This window comes from Perissodus microlepis, chromosome 22, assembly GCF_051167445.1.
Source record: "Perissodus microlepis isolate ML-2025 ecotype Zambia chromosome 22, ASM5116744v1, whole genome shotgun sequence".
NCBI classification, from domain to species: domain Eukaryota; kingdom Metazoa; phylum Chordata; class Actinopteri; order Cichliformes; family Cichlidae; genus Perissodus; species Perissodus microlepis.
The window spans coordinates 26730229-26751262 of NC_140481.1; the positions used below are offsets into that span (position 1 = coordinate 26730229).

At 39.5% G+C, this 21034-nt stretch overlaps 1 protein-coding gene and 2 long non-coding RNA genes across 4 annotated transcripts; 2 read left to right on the forward strand and 1 right to left on the reverse strand.

The window, feature by feature from the left end:
* The first annotated feature begins 4 nt into the window (after nt 1-4).
* Nucleotides 5-14154, forward strand: cfap69 (cilia and flagella associated protein 69). Of its 2 annotated transcripts, none has more exons than XM_084918832.1 (23): nt 5-371; nt 568-627; nt 715-780; nt 1109-1218; nt 1303-1379; nt 1849-2016; nt 3115-3267; nt 3461-3638; nt 4073-4196; nt 4300-4348; nt 4463-4584; nt 4658-4892; nt 7650-7814; nt 7903-8018; nt 8116-8234; nt 9986-10067; nt 10227-10419; nt 10998-11135; nt 11504-11580; nt 11898-12095; nt 12738-12824; nt 12939-13022; nt 13977-14154. In XM_084918832.1, exons 1-23 carry the CDS (start codon nt 282-284, stop codon nt 14139-14141), a joined length of 2856 nt encoding a protein of 951 aa, XP_084774958.1. In that variant the 5' UTR covers nt 5-281; the 3' UTR covers nt 14142-14154. The 2 variants fall into 2 exon arrangements, with proteins under 2 accessions (XP_084774958.1, XP_084774959.1); XM_084918833.1 differs by having other exon boundaries at nt 1849-1947.
* Nucleotides 13335-19144, reverse strand: LOC146363340 (uncharacterized). Its single transcript, XR_014799191.1, has 2 exons — nt 19054-19144; nt 13335-16276 (listed from the first exon to the last, which is right to left on the reverse strand). It is a non-coding gene; the product is annotated as an uncharacterized LOC146363340 (long non-coding RNA).
* LOC146363341 (uncharacterized) lies at nt 16151-19165 on the forward strand. The gene is made up of 3 exons (XR_014799190.1): nt 16151-16240; nt 17204-17292; nt 19077-19165. It is a non-coding gene; the product is annotated as an uncharacterized LOC146363341 (long non-coding RNA).
* The last annotated feature ends 1869 nt before the right edge of the window (nt 19166-21034 follow it).

A 21034-nucleotide genomic window follows, 5' to 3' on the forward strand; every position in this document is an offset into this window, starting at 1 on the left:
GGAAATGGGCGTGTCGCTCTGATTTTTGAACTCTGCCGCTCTCCGTACTGCCAGGGTAACCATAGCAACGACAGTACGCTGTCAGACTCTGGCAACATAAACGGAGAGAAGAAGAGGAGAGGTGATTGTTAAAAAGCTACGTAAGTTCAGGCTGAGCATCGTTTAATGTTAGCATGTTTGTTCGAAAACAAAAACAGCATGTATTAAAAAAAGAGGATGTTTAATTTTTAAAAATTTTAGCCTTTAAAAACTGAAGCCAGAAAGCGGTTCTGAATTTACAAATGGATTCGGGAAAAGTTGTGCACAGAAGAAAGCCGGGGATCCCTGTAATTGGTTTGAAAGCATCCCAGAAGAGCCACCGCCATCAGGAGGTGAGCAGTTTGGAAATGTCTCCACCGGGAAAGTAAATGACATTGTTAGAGTGTGATAACGCCTGATTTACAGGTATTTAAAGCATCAACAGCTGAACACAATAGTGTTGCTGTTAAATTGTTTCTAACTTTTCTGAGCATTTCAGAAATTGCAAATTATATCCCAGCCTAAACTATAACCTAAATTCCTCTCCAGGTTAATGCTAAAAGTCTCGATCTCAGTAAGGTGATTCGTCTTCTTGAAGATCCTTTGACAGTAAGTTAAAAACCTGAATGCCAGTCCTCTTTTTTCTGCTATTGTATTACACATATAGTGCATTTAATCCCCCTATTTTTACTAAAGACTAACTTGAAGGAAAGGCACCTTTTTGTTCTGAAGAAACTACTGAAGAAAAGCCAAATTGGCTTTGTATCCTTTCATTTTTTTTCTCATATTGTAGACTGTCTTTCTAAGAAATCCCTCTCATGCGTCACACAGCGCAGCAGATTGTCAAATTTTCCTCATTATGGTCCCCTGCTGCAGTGATGGAAATAGATCTGCTCTCATACCATGTAAACACAAAACCAAACATTGGTCCCAAGGCTCTAATTTATCACAGCATCACTCTTTCTGTCAGCATTTTCTGTGTTCAGAAATAGGCTCAGTTATCACAATGACCCATCACCTCCCCTCCCTTATCGGGATTTAGCTCTGCATGAGTGAACAATCTGCCAAAAACTTCTTTAACTGTCTGAAGCTTTTAAAAGAACTGTCAGCCATCGCAAAAATACTCAACATCTGTGCAGAGAAGGTGACAGATCACCCCGAATATGTGTCCATTCTGTGTGAAGCTCTTACAATTTGTAGGTAAGAAACCCTTTCAAGCAAACAGCTCATATTTTATCTCACAAGATGATCTGATCATCAGAGTGCTGCTGTCTTTTGTCTCAGGCTTCCCTTTCTGAAGGAGAAGACATCTGACGAGCTGCACTACGCTCAGGATGTCACAGAGTTTCTCTCTCATATGGGTAATAAAGGGCTCGCAGATTGGCCAGTCACTGCTGCTTTAAATACATTTATATACAGGTGCAAATTATGTTGTTGGGTTTTTTTAAAACAAAAAGACAGAAAGTAACATTATTTGATCGTAGAGTGTTAAAAATTCAAAACCGGAACAAAATTGTGAAACATTTCATAATTCCAGCTTCTAATTTTGAAACATTTTTATTATTTTAGTTGGCTTTTAATGGTCTTGTTTGCAATACATGATCACATTTTTACAAACCTAATGATCGAAAGATTTCTGCTGTGGCATGTTAACCTTACATGCTGCATGACATTCAAAACAAGCTAGCTCCCTCTAAAGATGTGAATTTTTAAAAACAACTCAGAAACATAGATTATTACATTTTAAGAAATGTTTAATCATTTGAACTTTTTGTTCTTCAGATGAGAATGACGACATGGAGCGCTTCTGAGTTGTGTTTCTCTTGGCAGGGTGTCTGATGAGAGTGTCTGATGCCGAAGTGAGGCAGCTCATATTTGAATGCGTGAAATCTTTCTACAGCTCTGTGGCTCCAAAACAGATGCTCGATGGTACGGATGGTACCACACGAAAGCCTCGGACTTTCCCTTCTAACAACCGATTTTCTAGACTTTCACTAAGTGAGGCTCTGTCATGGCGTCTGTGGTGGCATGCTTGTGCTTTTCTTTGTCCTTTGTGTTTCTTCTCTTTTCTTTTCATTTGTTTTCTTCATGTTTTCTTTATTAGAATTGGTTAGATTTCATATAGATATGTACATGAGCTTACAGCCGTACCCAGTGTCCTATGAGGCTGTTCAGGATTAAGAGATAAAGTTTTTGAACACATGATAGCACAAGTTGAATAGATCATAAAATCTGTCAAATATGAGGCTGAAATAAGGATTGGTAAGTTATTTTTCTGATAATTTAAAAGAGTGTTTTGGGTAGACTTTCAAGAGGCATATCACCAGTGTGAAGTAGGTGGCTGGTCAGTACAAGGGCTCATTTTTACTTATATATTTTGTTGTTAGTTTAGTCCTTATTAAAGTAATTGACCATCATTTGTTCCAGAAACTCATGTTTAGTGAGACTCTAATTTTTATTTTCATCTGAATCTAATTTGTGTTTTTTTTTCTGACCGTGGCATGACTTTTTTAAATGTTGATTCCTCTTTAGTTATTAGTGTAATTGTCTTGTTCCTTAAAGTGGACATAATGTGCTTTTCCTTAATTTCTGTTTTATGCACGCTTTTAGAATTTTTAATGATTATTTTTAACGTTTCAAAAGTTTTGGGTAATGAGGAGATTGTATGAAAAATTAATCCATGTTTGACAAAAGCCTTTTTTTCATCTCCTGGCTCTGTAAAGGCTGATAACTCTAATATGTTCATCTAAGTTGCACAACTCTGCATATAAGCATAGAAGCACCACCTGCTTCTGTTTGTGAGGGTCAGCCAATCAGGATGAGGTTGGGGTAAGAGGAAAAGGGCTAAAATTACTTGTTTTAAACAGAAGCTGATGTGAGGGATTGCGCTATGGCTGAGTACAAGATAAATCATTTTGAACTGTGAGTCATACAAAACTACTGCAGTACAGTCCAAACGTGGGGCTGGAAATCACCTTAATAAATCCACTTTAAATGGCTTATAATGATCTCTTAGCATGTTTCTTCCCTGATGTTGAACCTGGCATTTAAACATTTATAGTTGTATTTAATAATGTTTCTGCTCTGTTTCCTCAGGCCTCCAGCCGACCTCTCCAGGCTACAGGCTGCAGCTGCTGGAGCGCAGTGAGCTGGCTCAGACACTTCTCCTCTCCATGGCCACTCTCGAAAACCAGCCCACCATCAAACTGCAACTCCTTCACATCCTTCAGATCCTCTCCAGCTGCTCTGGTCAGTCATTTATTTCAATGCAGAGCCAGTGAGGGAGGGAAGGGGAGGAGCAGATGACCTCCTTCATTGGAGAACGTAGCCAGCTCTCAAGAACATAAATCAGACTTTCGGACAATTATGATTTTAAGTGTCCTTAAAATAACTGGGTTATTTACTGGGTTACACACGTCTATGTTTCACTTTACAACCACAGATATGAACTGTTCTTCAATACTCCACGCACGAGGAGCAGAGACGGTATGTCTCCACATGAACGACCACGATCCGACCGGCCAGGTCCTGTTCCGTTCTTCCGAAATCCTCTGGAACCTGCTGGAGAGGGGCAACAAGGAGGTGGTCACCGCTCAGCTCGGCACCCTGGAGTGTGTCCTGTACGCATGTCCTCCTCATTTAAGATGCTTTTAAATGTGCACGATGTGCCTGATGGATGTAGGATCTTTTAAATGAGGCAGCATAAGGGAAATTTCCTTGGAGTTTACGTCACAAAAATTTCAAGATTTTAAGTACAATGTTTTTCTAATCTATTAAATGCCTCGAACAGTCAACACACCTTTAAAAGACTAGGGAAGAAATACAGAACTACAATGAAATAAACATAACAAATACATCATTCTTTTGTTATGTGTAATGATTTTACATTTCTTATACTTATACTCTGAATTTTGCCAAACCATTATTTTTAATGGAAAAGTTTAATTATTTGTAATTCGTCTGATTTCTGTTGGTTGTGTGTTCTTCATGTGGCAGGCCTTTGTGCTGTCATTTATCCTTTGATAGCTGACTTTTGGCTTTATTTGTTCCTCAGCTCTCTGAAAGAAGCATTTTTTCACCTGCTGAACACCGGCTCTGGACATTCAGACCTCCAACTCAGAAACGATCTGCTCGTGATCACAACTCTCATTGCAGAAAGTCCAGGCTCACAGCTTATTGTGAGTACAGGACAGTTTAATAAATAGTAATTTGTTACTTTTTTTCACCCACCGGGTGTTTTTATGAATTTTTTTAATAATTTGAGGTGTTTCTAATTTTCAGGAGAGTTCATTTGCCAAACAGCTTGTGGTTTTCAGCACATTTCCAGAGCGTGAGGGCACTCGATCCTTTAAATGTTACACACTTTTTTACAAATGACTTCATTATTCATGAATACAGTAGCATCTTTTATGAAAATAAAACTGCTTATTTTTTTATGTTTTAGTGAAAAGTCACAACCCTTTGATCCGCAACCTGAAGCTCAGCTATAGTAACGAAGACTTGAAAATGAAGAAGTTGCTGTTGAATCTGCTGGTTGTTATGTCGAGGGACTTGGCTACCCTGCAGGTCAGTCACACGCTCACCCAGTCATTGTTTAAGTTTGGATAACCTGTGTGATGACTCAGTTTTCTTCTCTCAGCTTTATAAAGAAGAACGTGTTGTTCTGGCTCTGCTGGCGCTCATGAAGCCGCCTGTCGCCTCCTCGTCTGAGCGTCAGTCGGGATCACGTCACTGGTCCGCTGCGCAGAAGGAGGAGCTCCAGCTGCAGGCGCTGGCCACCCTCGCCACCATCGGGCCGCTCATGTTGGAGGAGTACATTTCCTGTGAGGGGAGTACCTGTCTGCTACTCCTGCTGGACTGGTGTGTTGGGCCAGGTTAGGAAACACAAGAAAAACAAGACCAAGCAGAATCTGTACTGTATCTGAAAGGTTAAAGGTCAAGGGAATTGCAGTGTCCTATCAGAGTGTATTTGAGCCAAACCAAGTCACTTATACACTCACTTTTTGTCATTACCATGATTTGCTACGCAACAGACATTTAAACAGCTTTTATCTCTTACACTTTATCATACTCTTCAGCTTCTTTTAGCTCTTAAAGGTTATTTTTTAATGCAACTGATAGTTTAACTAGTTTCACAGCTTACAAAATACCTCATAATCACACCCCCAAATCTAACCAAAAATAGCTCTTAAATAATACACATTTCAACTCCTCTCAGCACTTCAGCTGACGCTTTAACTTATACCTTATAATCTCTGTCACTTTAACCATTTTTTTTGTCAACAATGTGAAAGCAGGACCCAAACACAGGACTTCCTGTGTAGAGCTCAGTGTGTTTATTTACAGTGAAGCAAGACAAAGATGCAAATAATCATATCCATGCTTCCCGTGCTCATTCCCTGCTCCCGTGCTGTGGCTTCTCACTGTCTTTGGTGAGTTAATCTTCTCCCGATGGTGCCAACAGTGCTACACTTCTTCCACTCATTTCCGCAACCCTCTGGAAACAACAACAGGTTGCTGTTAGTACATGCAACGATCAGAGAACCAAGACACTGCCACAAACTAGCTGGGCCCTGACGGGGTTTCTCACAAAATTCCCACATCAACTGAAGTTCAGCTCCTCTGTTAAGTAATCCCTTCAGATGAGGCTGATCAGCAACAGGTGCGCGTAATTATCCCTCAGGTGTGGCTGGCTCCCCTGCGGGAAAAACTCTCCGGGCCTGACGTCTCAGGAAACCCCGGACACCACCACACACACACACACACACACACACACACATCAACTTGTACATAAGGAAACGAGGGAACGGGAGAGGACAACAACAAACATACGACAGCAAGGCATGTTAAACAGACACACAGGCAGGGCGACCAACCCAAGATAAACCCAGAAATATAAACAAGTCCACAAGAAACACATGAACCCTGGGTCCCCAGACCCAGGCCCGTGACATTCTTAGCTTATGGATAAACTTCAGACAGTTCTTTATTTGTTATTTATTAATTTTAAATTAGAGGCAGATGTTTTCAGTTAGAGGGACAAAAGGTGTGAGGGGGCACCTGGTCTTTATTTTTTAACAGTGGATTTATTTAAATCTAATTTATCAACACATGTTTGAGGAATTAATTATCTAGCTATAAAATTCTGGCTTTAAGCAGAAGGCGTTTCATCGCCCCAATCCTGGCTTCTCTTCGTTGACTCCCTGTAATTTTAAAAAATAGATTTTGAGGTTTAACGGATCACTGTTAAAGCATGTCTGGCCCTGTTTGACCCCCGTGTGAGCCAGGTTGAAGCCTTATGTGTGTCAGGTGTGTCCCTTTTAGCTGTGCCAATGTCAAGGCTTACCGTAAATCAAACGATGACCAGACTGTTTGCTATCAGTGCCTCTCAGACTTTGGAACAACCCACCCGAGGAGATTAGACTCACAAAACCAGAAACATCTTTAAAATGCTTCTTTAAACACATTTTTATGACTCAGTAATTCCATTACATGAGATATTTTTGCATTTTGTGTTTTGGTTTTTTTTATTATTCGTTTTTGGTTGTCAGTTTTAAATTGTTCCTGGTTTGAGTGACTTATGTGTTTGGCTTTCGGTGTGTTATAAGCCTTTCAATATTCTGCTTTTTCCTGTCTGTCAGAGCACTTTGTAAACATTTTAAATTAGCTATTTAAAATCAATTTTCTTAATTATAAAGATTTCTATGGACGGATGCTCATCCGTCTCTAAAGAGTTTGGTCTACACCAATCCACCGTCAGACAGACTGTGTACTAATCAAGGAAACTGAAGGCGACTAGCCATGTAATAATGTCAAGAGATGTATTCTAAAACAATTCTTCAGCAGAGAATCAGAGAGGAGAAACACACAGGTTTTCTTGCTAGCAAGGGCAGCCACCAGAGCGCTCGCACGAGAGAGTGAGGGCTCAGAGACTCGCAGCTCTGAGACTGCCCTGGTCTTTATTTATACATCAGTGGGTGTTTGTTCCTTACATTGGAATGTAGAGGTGTATGTGTGTGTGTGTGTGTGTGTGTCAGAGTGTGACCCCATAAACGACTTCCCTTAACCTGCTGGACTGGAAAATCCAACAGTTCATCTATATGTAAAAAAGGGCACTTAGACTAAAACTGACATAGCTACATTTATCCTACCGTAAAACAATAAGACAAGGTACGACCGTTCCCATGCTCCCAGGATGTGGGTGTGAATGCCAGAGCACTCTGGAATGCACACAAAAGCCTTTGCAGACTATTAAGGATCGCACATCCTATCACTACCATATGCAAACTTATATAATTAAAAGATTATACTGACTACTAAGTACAATTTTCTATTGACAAACACAGACTCATAAGTGGGATAACCTGACAAAATATAGGACTCTCACATGCTTTTGACTTTTAATGAAGTATGTAATCCATGTAATACACACCTCATTAAATAAAGTCCAATGAAACATTTTCATTTGAATTTTTAATCAGGTTTTCTTTATCTGTATTTAGGAAATGGGTAAAACACTTGTTATATTTTAGATAATATCTATGCAGAAATATACAAAATCTTAAAGGGTTCGCAAACTTTTTCACGAACTGATCAATCAGTCAGTAACTATATTCTCTCCTTTATTTCAGATTCTTACTTTGGCCAGGGTCACAGCTTCCACGCCACCGGAGGCAGAGGCGGTAAGAAGGCACAGACGCGGCACTGTATCAGAGTGCTGAGATCGGTGACTTCTCTGGGTGAAGAGTCTGTAAACCAGGACCTCTGTGATCAGGGAATCATCAACCAGCTTCTGGGTGACTGGACTGGACACATGACACATGCTCAATATCAACATTTACTGTTGATGAATTCAGTAGAGTCAAAGCTGTCGTGTTTCCTCAGGGATTCTCATGCAGATAGACGCGGGTCCTGATGAAGATGATGTCGTCACTCTGGAGATAAAGTCGGATATTCAGGTGATCCTTTCAACGCTGTGTGAGACCGACATGCACAGAAAGGTAAAGCTCATATTGCTAACTTAATAAAAGCGCTTAGAACTGGGTAGTTGGATATCCGGTGAGTCTGTGTTTGTTTGCTGCCTGTTCTGTTTCATAGGAACTGTTTGGCTCAGAGGGAGTTGAGATGGCGGTTCATTTTCTGAAAAAAGGCTCCGACAAGTTTTACAGCGGCCTCGGACACAACAAGCTCGTGCTCTCCACAGTGGACTGTGTGTGGTCAGTGAACTGCAGCACACTTTAATAGATTAACTGCTGTATTTATTCATATTTGTACCGTCATTTACATTTGCCAGATCCAGGCTAGAGTAATATGAGAAACCAGAAGTGTAACTCTGTTAGCCAGATGTATGATGATGTCTTTGTTAGGCATAATTTAATTGTATAATATAGTTTCTGTATTGGAGCAGATGAAAAACTCACTTCGATTTAATGGCATAACTGCCTTAGCGGACAAATGGGAGTTAGTTTTTTCTATTCTAATGCTCAGTTTACATAATATGAATGCAGTTCAGCTCAGAGGCATTTAACCTCTTAAATATGGGGCCTTTTGCTGATATGTATTTTATTTTCAATTTTATTTTCGTTTTTCTGAAGGTTTATGCAGTAAACTAGTCATAATGAACGACTCACAGTGAGCTTGGGAGTGGCTGCAATCACGGCACTGTAAGAAGGTGACAGATGTACTATGGTTGTTCGCCTTCCTTGACTCCTCGCTCTAACCAGTGTTGCTCCCTGCCCAGGATGTGCACTTCCTCATAATTGAAAGATTGGCCACTGGCCTGCAGGTTCAATAGACTGCAGAGTCTGACCCCAAGGAAGCAGGTCTTCTGTGTGTTTAGCGAGAGGTTGTTTGGTTTCCCTGATGAATGATAAACAGCAGTCCTCCTGGCACTTAATGACGTACACTATATTATTCTGTTTACTCCGAGAGACCTGGGGTCCTTGGAGTGGACCATTTTTTGGCGTAGTATGCTTTGGAAAGTGACAGAGATGCTGTGTTTTTCAAAAAGCCTGTCTCAGCTGTTCACATAAGGCAGGGGTATCCAACTCCAGGCCTTAAGGGCCGGTGTCCTGCAGGTTTTAGATATCACTCTGGGTTAACACACCTGAATCAAATGATTATTTCATTACCAGGCCTCTGGAGAACTTCAAGACATGTTGAGGAGGTAATTTTATCATTTAAATCAGCTGTGTTGGATCAAACACATCTAAAACCTGCAGGACACCGGCCCTCGAGGCCTGGAGTTGGACACCCCTGACATGAGGGATCACCAACAGTTTTTATGCAGGCAGTGATTAACCTTCTGGATCCTGGAGGATCCTGGAGGGGGGGGACTGTGCTCTGAGGAGATGGTGCTGTAGCGTTCTAATAATACCCAATTTGTGCTCCACAGACTGGTGAGAGTTATACCTTAAATACTGGGCTGTAAGCATTGGTTTATGGTACACATGAACTTTCAAAAGTTTCCCTATTACTCACAGTAATTTGTCCTTTGCCTGTCCTATTTCATATCCTCCCTGGTGAACTCGATGCGTTTGTCCACAGAACGTGAGTGAATTGTGGTCCATATGAACAGAATCAACTTTCTGGGAAACATTATTTACTACTTTCTACAATATTACCTACATTTAATCATAGTTTTATCCATAGGCTATAGTGTAGTAACAGATATGACCATCAGCATGAAGAGGGTCAGTGAATTTTAACCTAATCTGGAGAAATATTTGATGTCTACCCCATTAGAAATAAAAGTACAGAATCTCGAGATCTGTTATAAAGACCTCGAGTTCAGGTCATCATAACACTTGTTATACGGGTCTGAACTTGATTTTTCAGTTCTGTTATGGACCTGCGAGCAGCTCAACAAGCACATTTTTTGTTGCAATTACAAGCCAACTATCAGGGGTCTATTTTTTGTCTCCTACAGCTGAGAAAGTTTCTGTCTGTGCGCCTTTTCTCCCATCAGGTCGTGTATCGTAGGCTGCTACACCACAGAAGATTACTTTCTGGTTAAAGACGGGGTGTTTCTTCTCCTCAACTTACTCAGTGTGAGTAAAAATTTCCTGAATTTACTGTCGAGGCTTTAAAAGTTTCCTTTTCTCTTCCTGTATTTTGTGATTAAAAATAGGATTTCAGCTGCTCTGTGTTAAAGCTAGTTCATGTAAGGCAGCGTTCACAGGTAATATAAACGTCCTTTTCTCCTGCAGACAAGCCCCAGGTGTGTGCACGGTGTCGTCCTCGCCACCCTGCTAGAGTTATGTGACAACCCGAACACGGTGCCGTACATTCTGACGTGGAGGTACGGCAACGGACAGACGGCTCCGAGACTCCTGCTGCAGCTGTGGAGAGAGGAAGAGGAGGAGCTAGGAGTTCCTCGAAATCAACATGGAAGCATCGCAGGTCGGTCTGCGATGCTTCCATGTTGATTCAGATCATCGCACTGAGAACAGATTTCACCTTTTTCTTTCAATTAGATATCAAATCAAAATAAAGAACTTTATGTTTTTTTAGATTTCTGCTGCACTAACAGGTAAATGTTTCTACTAAACTGCTGATGCAATTTTTTTTTTTTTTAAAAAGTATCCTGTTAGTCTGTAATGTTGTTTTGGGGTCTTTTACGGGCGCCTCTGCTTTGTCTTCCACTGTCTGTGTTGGACTTCGACATACACAGCATTATTTCTTTTCCCAACCTGGATTTTATAAACATCTGATTTTTATCTGACATTTTTATGTAACGATAACGTTCTGTACCACTGAGCCAACCAGATCCAGGGAATGTTTAAAAATAACTGGAAACATAATGTAAATGAAAATACATTTTTTTGTGTGTTTTTGCATAGCTGATGGATTTTTTTTTCATCTCTCCATCTCAGACAGAAGGTTTTAAAAGTTTTACATTTTGCCAGCAGGTAAAAATCTGATTTTAGGCCCTTTTGTAATCTCATATATTTCTCTTTGTTATTTCTTTTATCTTGAAGATCCTCAGAGGCCCATCCTCAGTCTTTTCCAGCTGGATGAAGCTCAGCTTTCATTTCCTTCTAACGTGCCGAGTGCTGCAGTATTGGAGATGTCAGAGAACCTGCGATTGAAGATTTACTCCGTCTTCTGCAAAATTGGTAACCAAACAAATTATTCAGTTTCATACTAAATGTAAAGTATTTATTAAGAAGATTTTGTAATTATATTATTTGATTGGCCCAGTTTCTTTGTAGCTCCTCCTATATACATATTTAGGCAATAAAAAAATACTACTATGTAAAACAAAATGCTACTTTAACATGTCACTTCTCGCAGCCTTTCAAATGATATTCAGTCTCAATTTGGCTTTCTTAAATTAAGTTTATCTCTTATTGATTGAAGATCTTTTAAAGTTTTGAAATATTGAATATAGTGATAAAACGATATCATAATGTTCCGGTCAAAGCATTCGCTAATATTGTTATATTAAAAGCAGTCAGTAGTATTTGTGACTTTTTCCTTTCAGGGTTTCAGGATCTTCCTGGATTGCTGGGTAAAGATTATGTGACTCTGACCATCATCAGGAGATATCTAGACTTTAAGGTAAAAGTGAAGAAAAAATATTGTAGATGCTTCATATAATAGTTGCTCAGACTGTGTTCAAAGTTTGTTCAAACTTGAAATTAATGTAAAGCTTCAGCTGTGAGTAGAGTAGAGATGTTCAAAGTGAAAGTACAAAATTCCTCGTTATACAAAATACTGAGACGGATTTGAGAATCTGTCAGGAAAACAATCTATAAATAACCGTTAGTCACAGGGAGTAAAGACTTAAAGGAGTCTGGAGCTCTCTTAAAGGTTTCAGATGCAGAGGACATAAACCGAGATAAACATCAACATGTCTGTCTCTTGTGGTGCTGCAGGTCGGTGAGGTGTGGGATGAGATCAGCCGGGAACTGAGTCTGGAAGGCGTGAGGCCGATCAGCCCCGACCAGGAGGCTCTGAGCACCATCTGCAAGATCGCAGAGGACACGGCGAGGAGGATCGTGGAGGAACAAAACAGCATCCTGGAGCACCATCAGAAGGAGGACATCAGCGAGGAGAAACTCACATACACAGAGGTACGGAGTAAAGGAGTGGAAATAGCTTACATGAAAGTCAGCTTAAAATGTTTTTCTTTAACAAAAACCCCCAAAAAGACAAATTATATTACACAGATTGTTTTTTTTCTTTCTGAGCTACTATACAAATAATCAGATTTTTTTTCACATGCATAATCAAACAAATTCAGTCTTTTTTTTTTTCTTTTTTTGTATGTCTAGTAAAACGTTTTCATTGTATGTTTGACTAGAAGCAGAGATCCTCTGGGACAATTTGTTTTAGTAGGAGGAGATCAGGCTTTTGCTGTGACTGCTCCGAAACTGCCTTCACATATCAGGACCTCTCCAACACTGGATACATTTAAAACTCGTTTAAAGTCCCATTTTTACTCTTTGGCTTTTAATAATGTTCATGCATTATTAAAAGCCAAAGAGTAAAAATGTCATTATTTTGTCATTATTTTATTATTAATGATAAAATTCTTATTTTATTCTTATTTTTTTCTTATCTTTTATTTTACTTTCCTTTTAAATTTTATCTGATTATTTTATTGTACAGTACTCTGGTCAACAGTTGTTGTTGTTTTTAAAAGTGCTATATAAATAAAATTGATTTGATTTGATAGTAAAATGAATTCTGACTTTTTTCTGTCTTTATCGCAGATGAAGTCTCGCTGGAAGCAAAAGGAGTTCATGGCGAAGTCATGGGATGATTATGTTTCTAGGACTTCAAACTATGAAGCCCTGAAGGTTTAAAGATTTTTAACCATAAATTCTATCCTAATAATAATAATAATAATGATAATATCTAGATTCTCAGTATAAGTAGTAAGTGTATATTTTTGTTATGCGCTTTGTATACAGGAAGTAAAAGCACAGAGGGAGAAGAACGCCGAATCATCCAGACCTAAACCAAAGCACGAGGATGCTGCTATCCGCCCTGCTGAGGTCTTTACACTTAACCTTTCATGACTTTTACAGGTCACCCGCTTCATTGATTAAAATACTTAAATCTCATATCTTATTTTCACAAAATGGAGCAAAGAAAAAAGTCTGTTTCAGGTATAGCTCATTTTCTGGTTCTGATAATGAGCATTTTTAATGCATGTAATGAATTTCAGCTTAATTTGGAGTTTGTGGCTTAGAAAGCATCTCTGAAATTAGTTTTAATAGAAGAAGAAGATGAATGAAAATATATAAGATGAGATTAGACGTACTTTATGTTACGGTTTGGAGGAGGACTCAAGCGCAGGACTCCAGTTCTGATGCTCACAAGAAGGATTTATTTACAATTCACCAGGTGTATATACAAGAAGGTGCGGGGGGTGCTATATACAGCTGAGTGAGGGAAGAAGGGGTCTCCAGGGAAGTCCAGGGGGAAAGCACGCGTTCTTCAGATCATCCACACACACGATCACAGGCTTACACTCCGACACTGCCACACGGGAATCACACGGGGGGAAATCCAGGAAGCTCTGTAGACAGGGAGACAGGGTTAAGTACGACGCACAAAGGAAAATACTCTTAACTAGACTTGCTGTAGCTTGACTTCACTAACTAATAACTTCAGTAGATCTTAACTCTGCACTAATAATGCACAAAGCACAAAATGATCATGAAGTCAGCTTAAATACGCAGGGGGTGAGAACAAATGGTGGTGAGGAATTGGTGTAGTTATTATGCAAACTTTTAATATTTTAAGGTGATAACCAAATATAAATCTGAAGTTTTGGTGAAATGTGATGCCCTTTAGAATATGCTCTGTAAAGAGTTGTTAGATACAAAAGAGTTTCTTTATCTTTAATTCAGTTCTTTTCCTGTTATTTGTGAACAATGATCAAAATTTTAAAAATTGAGGAGCAACTTGCTGTAGTCTTGACGTTCTGTTTCGGTGTGTTTCAGCATTTCATCGGACACGTCGTTGGAGTGGAGAGCACGGACGCTCAGGGTCCGGCAGGAGTGAAGGTGACGCTGGTCAGAACGCCGGTCAGAGCCCCACGTCAGGACAAAGGAGAACCAACAACACCAAACCCAGACTACTTCAGCACGGCGTCTTCTGAAGACTGACGTTACCGAAGTCACTCTTAATACAAGGCATTCACATTGTTCATGTAACAGCATTTATTGTGCTGTACGCTCATAAAATTAAACTGCATTAATGTAAAGACTGCATTAAGGTGTTTTACAGGAATTGTCAAGATACATGAGTAGAGCAGAGGGGTCAGAAAGTTCATTACAACTTAAAGTGAACTTTAATAGTTTAAAGCAGTCCAAAATAACTGAGTCCAATCGGCAAGAAGATACATACGTTTTGGTTTTTTTTAAACGGGGGGAAAAAGGGCAGTGAAGGAGTGACTCAGTGCAAACAACCCACACTAAAAAAATAATATTATTATACCCAAAAATGCAGACTTCAAGTAAGTTAATTATGCAAGTTTTTTGTAATTTTGTTACCAAAGTGAAATGTTAAACATTAAACTTAATGGTTAAATGAAATTTACTTAATTGGTGTGCATTCAGTTTATACCAAGCATGTTTACCTTATTCATTAATAATCTGAATAATTTGCATTTTACTCACAGTTATTGCTTCGTATTTATGAGGACAAGTACCATTGTTTTGAGTGCAAGGTGTAATTCTAGACAGAGTGACGATTCGGGATTAGACACAGGTGGAGACTCATACGGGCGGGGGGACAAAACTCCAGAGCAAAACAGAAGGAAAATGAAGAGAAAACAACCTAAAGGTATGGAAGTTTGTATCCACCATCTAAAAAACACAATTTGGGGTTGTTAACTTAAAAAGAAAATAGCTTAAAATTTTACCTTTGCTCTGCCTGGCAAAATGTTTTTTTTCTTTTTCTGTGGCAGAAACAAGCTTGCATAAAAAAGACACGTACTAAACACAGAGACAAGAAAACTCATATTAAACATGAACCCAACAGCATTAACACAAAGACAAGAACAGATTGGGACAATCTAAACTCAAAATAGGAACTGAAGCAAAATACAGACCAAGATCTAAAAACTAAGGCTAGAACAAGAAAACCAACTTGTCAGGAAGAGAAAACAAGAAAGATAAAAGAAAAATAATTCAAGAAAGCCGCTTATAGTGTTTATATTTCTGGTTCCTGTGGCTCTAGAGGGATGCAGCAGATGCAGACGTGAGGTCACTCCATGTGTACAATCAACACCTTGTAGTCTAGCCCACCACCCCAGCCCTTTATACAGGCACACACACACAGTCTCTGTCCTTTCAGACAACGTTACACTGGCTTACTTTAATTTCCTGAAGACTTATCTGAGCCATAACCAGACTATTATATTTTTTTTTATTTACATATTTTTCAAGTCCTCTCAGTGTGACTGTCAGAAGCAGTAACTTGGCTTTCCTTTGGAGCTAACATGACTTATTTCAGTGCACAGAGCATTCATGTACAGTCTGTTTTAAATTCAAATTGTTGTTTTTTTTTCAAATAATTATAGTTTTTGCATCAAAACTAATAAAGTAATTAGATTTATTAACAATAATCTTTAAATTGTTAAAAATAAAATTCTAATGTTTTGGTATGTTTTCATCCTGCATTTATGTAACCACTCCTGCACCACGAACAAAGAGAGCCTGAACAATCAATGTGGCCTCATAGACTCCGCTGCATTATGTAACATCACTTTACCTTCAAACATAATAAGCCCACAGTGTAATTACATCCACTCGAGGTTAACGCTCTCATTAAATGCTGCAGTTTGCTGGTTTTTTGGCAGTAAAAATTAAACTTTTTACTGCTGGGTTGTTAAAAAGTATTTTCTCTTTTATGGGTTACATAAGTGACTGCAGTGCATTAACACACATGTTCCTTCAAGCGTGCAACATGCTGCACAGAGCGACCTCTTCTTCTTCTCCTCCTCTCTCCGCTCTCACCCGTTTCACTGGCTGGATGGCCAAATCACCCCTGACAGGCCGGAGCTTTTCATGCGGCGCTGCGAGTGTTTGTGTGGCACACTGTACAAAAGAGCAGGGACACACAGGACCCTCTTCAGCACATCAGGCTGCCCGCTGTTTGCTCAGACTGCCGAGGGGCTTCACGGGGCCGGAGGTCGATGAAGGCACGTCTGGATCCCAACTGGATGCTCATCAACTCCACGAGGACCTCCTAACTTCAAACTGTGAGGCTGATATGTTTTACCTGAAGGCTGATGACGCTGTGGAGACACCAACAATAAATGGTTTATAACACATTATAATGAAGCTGTTAAAGTGATAAAGTAAAAGTTTATATAATTACAGCTTTTACTGTCATCAGTTAGCTTCTGCTTAAGGCAAATATGTCCAAAAACACTTTAAAATGTGTTATAAACTGTTTATTAAAGGGTCACACAGTGTAAGCCTTAGAAATACTAAACAAGAAGACTTAAAATAAGGTATTGATATTAATAAAAAATTTATATCCTCAAACATTTCCTTGCTTTAGTGGCTTTGAAACTGAGATTTATGTGACAAAACATATGTAAGGCTGTGATATCAGTTTGAATTACCTCAATATGACTAAACTAGTTGGGTTAAAGACAGTTTTATGTTGTCTGCGACGTATTAGGTTTGTTACAATGAATAGCTCAAAATAAAATTTAAAAGTGTTCATTTCTCCACAGAGATTTACTTCTCTTGAGTATGGTTTAAATATGTATCTATTAAAAACACCCTCAAATAAACCAGGCAGGTCAAAGTGAGGCAGAAATCTGTTTTTAAAGTCACTGATTTCCATCAAGAAGATTAAGTTCTCCTTGAGATAAATCGGAGGGTGTCACAGCAGGATAAATGAGATGTGGAAGAAAAAATGTGTCTTTTCCCTTTATTTTTCTGTAAAATGCATCTAATTATATCTTTTTGGGCTTTTCCCGTCAAACAGTGAAGGCATCCAAAGCAACCATAATATATTCAGCCAGTTTGCCAGACACTGAGTGAGCCTAGTCCTAAATTAAAAGAAAATTTCACTGAAGAGCTCCTCTGAAAATTGTTTTAAATCTAAGTCCATGTCTGGGAAACTGAGCCATACTGTCTGCATAAATCTCATCTAACAATGCTCACTTAATGAAAACAGTAAGAGGGATGGGAGTTTTCCTCTCCTGCAGGAAGCTCCTCTCCCGTCTGAGATACTGAGGCAGCAGGAATGATGATCAGACTGGGAAGACTGACACCGGGATACTTCCGCCTCCTCCAGGTTTGTGACTCTTAATTCCTGATTACATCCATGTTTCATCATTAAGTGGTTCTTCATCAGTAAACGTGCGTGCACAGAAAAGTCTTCTAGCTGTCGTTATCATAAAGCAAATCTGAGTCTGAATGAATATTTTATGGTTTCTATACATTTTTAATAGCGATACTTTAGACTATGAAAAACAGCAGCAGTGGACAGGATGTTCAGAAAGCTCCATCTCAGGAGGGTTTATGTTATATAAGCTGTTCAGACTCCAGCAACAGAAAAATAACTGATGCTGTCGTCCTGCTCAGTTCTCAAAAGTACCAAAAATGGTGGTGAGGTAGGTGAGTAGATTTAATGTTTACCTTCATAAAAAATGAGTGACTTCTTCTTTAACCTTTACTTTATATCAATTTGATCTTTAATCGCTCACAGATCAAAGACACATCAGTGGTTCAGGAAAACTTTTTCCCTCCATTGGCCCATCGGGCGATTAAATCACACTTTTTGTGTCTAATTTAATTCCTTCATATACTGTTAATTTAAGCTATATTAAAGTAGTTGAAAAAAACTGCAGTGAAGCAGGTTGTGTCTATAGTGGTAAGGAGGTAGGTCTGTCACCCCTAAAGGGTGGAGTTATGTGGACCCCTGGGTGTGTCTAACAGATGCACAGATGACAGGTTATGATGTTTGCTACAGTAGTGAAGTTGGAAAGGGTTTAAAACTTGTTACTTTAACAATGATTAGATTTTATTAATCCACTCTGAAAATAAAAAAATGGAAAACTAACTGAAGACATGCAGAAGAGACAGTGAGGCAAAGGACTGAGGGGTGAGACGGCGCTGTGTATACACAGAAATGCAATCGGAGATGTGAACACAGCAGTGAAAAACAAGAAGTAGGTGCAGACAATCAGCACAATCACAGGGGAGGACGTAAAACTGATTACGAGTCACGGAAGATGACTTATAAAGTAGAACAGGAAGTAAGCAATCATAACCAAATAGTGAAACACAAACATAAACTTAACATGGGGAAAAAATCTGAGCAAACTAATAAACTCTGATATATACAGTAACTCGAACAAAGACCTCAAGACTGAAAAGACTAAAGAAATACAGAATGACAATGTAAAGAAACAAACTAAGACCCAGTTAGAGGGTATTTATTAATAATAAACGAGAAATAGTGCTGGTCCACGGGGAGATGGAGTCGGTTATGGAGGGTGTGTGAGGACTGATTCGATATCACGATTTGGTCATTTGTGTTGGTTATTTTTACATTAGTGAAATGTTACCAGGAAAATAAAGGGATCAGGATTCATTTGTGTTCTGTATGCCCACACATTTCTATTAACGTTATTAGTGCTGTTTTGTCAAAGCAAGCATTTGTGCCCTGACACACATTGATGAGATGAATCTGTCACTTCCAACTCATCATCATCAGTGGTAAAAGGGTTCATTTTACCCCAAACCACGACCTTTCCTAAACCCAACCAGAGAAGTTATATATGATGTAAGCATCACATATTTCATCCCAGTTAGCAGTCTCATTTAAGGTGTGGAAATTAAAGCACCTTCTGGGGACTTTCCTTTGTTTTATTGAATTTAACTTTATTGGACAGCGTGAACATTTAAAGCTGTCATCAGCCAGATGAATTATTACCCAAGTGGAGCATTCACTGAAAGCTTACGTCATGAGTGTCTCACTATAGCAGTCCCTAGGTGACTGAAAGGAAAACACTCAGTGAGGAGTAAGAATATTTTAACAGCCTTTCTTCACCTGTGTGTCCACCTCGTCCACAGAGGCAGATGTCGGGTGAGGTCCAGATTCAGCCGCAGAGCAGCCTCATCGATCCTATCGCCATGACGATGGCCGCGGTGGGGATGGGAGTGTCTCTGTACAGCGCCAGGCGGATGTCAGAGAGAGTCCAGCTGAAGCGGCCAAACGCCTGAGAGATCTCACCTGTTCACCGGTTCAGTTTCTGCTGCGCGGGCGGTTCATGCGACATGTGTTTGTGAACGTCAGAGAAAGTCAGCGGAGGAGGAGTGTGTTTATGTGTGTGGGTGTGTCTGTGTGGTTCTAGAAGGAAAATCTAAGTGTCCCCGAAGGAAAATGTGAGTCGGTCATCAGCATGTCACATGTGTGAAGCTGTCGTTTGATAACCCTACGTGTTGTGTGCAGGATGTCTTTAAAAGGAGTGCGTATTAAATCAGAGATTTGTACTTTAATTCAGTTACTCATCAATTAACAAACAGCATTAGAGTTTAGTTTTAATTTAAAAATGTGTATAATACAGATGTAATTCAATTCAATTTTGTTTATATAGAACCAAATCACAACAAGTCGCCTCAAGGTGCTTTTTATTGTGAGCTAAAAATCCTACAATAATACACGGAAAACAGAGAAAAGTCCAACAATGATTAGACCCCCTATGAACAAGTGCTTTGGTGACAGTGGGAAGGAAAAACTCCTTTTTAACAGGAAGAAACATCCAGCAGAACTAATGTAAGTTGAAAATCTTACAAAGTTATTTTATTCATTATTATTAGTCACAAACGCACCTTTCCAGGCATTTTTGGTAGTTTTTATATAAATTATTAAGCAGCATCACATCTGAGTATTTCTTCACTAATCACACTAAGCATCTTCGAAGCATCTTCGAACGACTTACTGAAGAAAATGTCTGTAAATGTAAGATGCTAACTCAGAGATATCTACACTTATTTGTGCGTCTAATAAAAATGTTCACATTTTCTGAGCTCTGTGTGCAGACTAATGTTTTCAAACAGCAGACTGCAGTCCATTCAGGTGCTTCTCGGCTCAAGGACAACAAGCCTTTAAAGCACAACAGGATCGCACCATTCTGTCCTGTAAAAGCAGACAGGACGGACACATCAGTCAGAATGTTTTCAAAGCGCTCTCTGGTTCTCAGGCTTCATCCATGTGGAAACGGTCTGAGGGGAAACGGATGCTGTCAGGCGACTGCACAGTCTGTATGGGGTGATTAATGTGACTGAAGCTCCAGCAGTGGAAGTGATTTTACTGCAAGGCGTGAATCGTGACATGAGTTTATTTTCAAATCGACTGATTCTTCGGTCTCACATGAGTTTGTCAAATGGTCCGGGATGTTGGGATGAACAGACTCCCTTTTCTGGTTCTCGCTTTGGGTCGGTTCTTTCCAATCAGACCTGTGAGTGACTCAGAGCTGTAAAGGATGATACCCAGTAATAAATAGGGGAATTACAATATCACTGCTGATCTAGATGACCGAGCCCTCCTGTGGGTCACTGCACGGGACTTGTTTCTGTATCATATCAGCACATCTGCCTCCAGATGGACACCGAATAACACCCTGTCCTTTTCTGTCTCTCATTCCTGAACATAAAGACATACAAAACCATAAAATTGATGCTTCTAATATAGATTGAGATTACATTGAAAGAGTTTCTAGGAAATTTAGTTAGTGCCTGTTAACTACATGGTGATCATGTTCATCTTAGAATTGACATTTCAACATCTCTGGTGTTCATAATTTTATTGTTTGACTTTCATTTGTGAGCACAGAGTGTAAATAAAAGTCGATCTTTAGCCACCGAGGCTGTTTGTTTGTGAGGACAGAGTTGTGAACTGAGGAAGAGAAAACACAACTCTCGTGGTGTAAATCACAGAGCAGCTGTGCCCTGTTGTTTCCTTCTGATTGACTCTAATGGGACCACAAATTACAGAATGAACCACATGCTGTACTCAATAAGATAACTGA

What these genes read in the sequence shown, in the direction of transcription:
- cfap69 (XM_084918832.1), top strand. Translation starts at nt 282, where the DNA reads ATGGATTCGGGAAAAGTTGTGCACAGAAGAAAGCCGGGGATCCCTGTA. An exon ending in AGAAAAGCCAAATTGGCTTT is followed by an intron (nt 781 to 1,108) that starts GTATCCTTTCAT and finishes AACTGTCTGAAG; the next exon opens with CTTTTAAAAGAACTGTCAGC. An exon ending in CTGCTATCCGCCCTGCTGAG is followed by an intron (nt 13,023 to 13,976) that starts GTCTTTACACTT and finishes GGTGTGTTTCAG; the next exon opens with CATTTCATCGGACACGTCGT.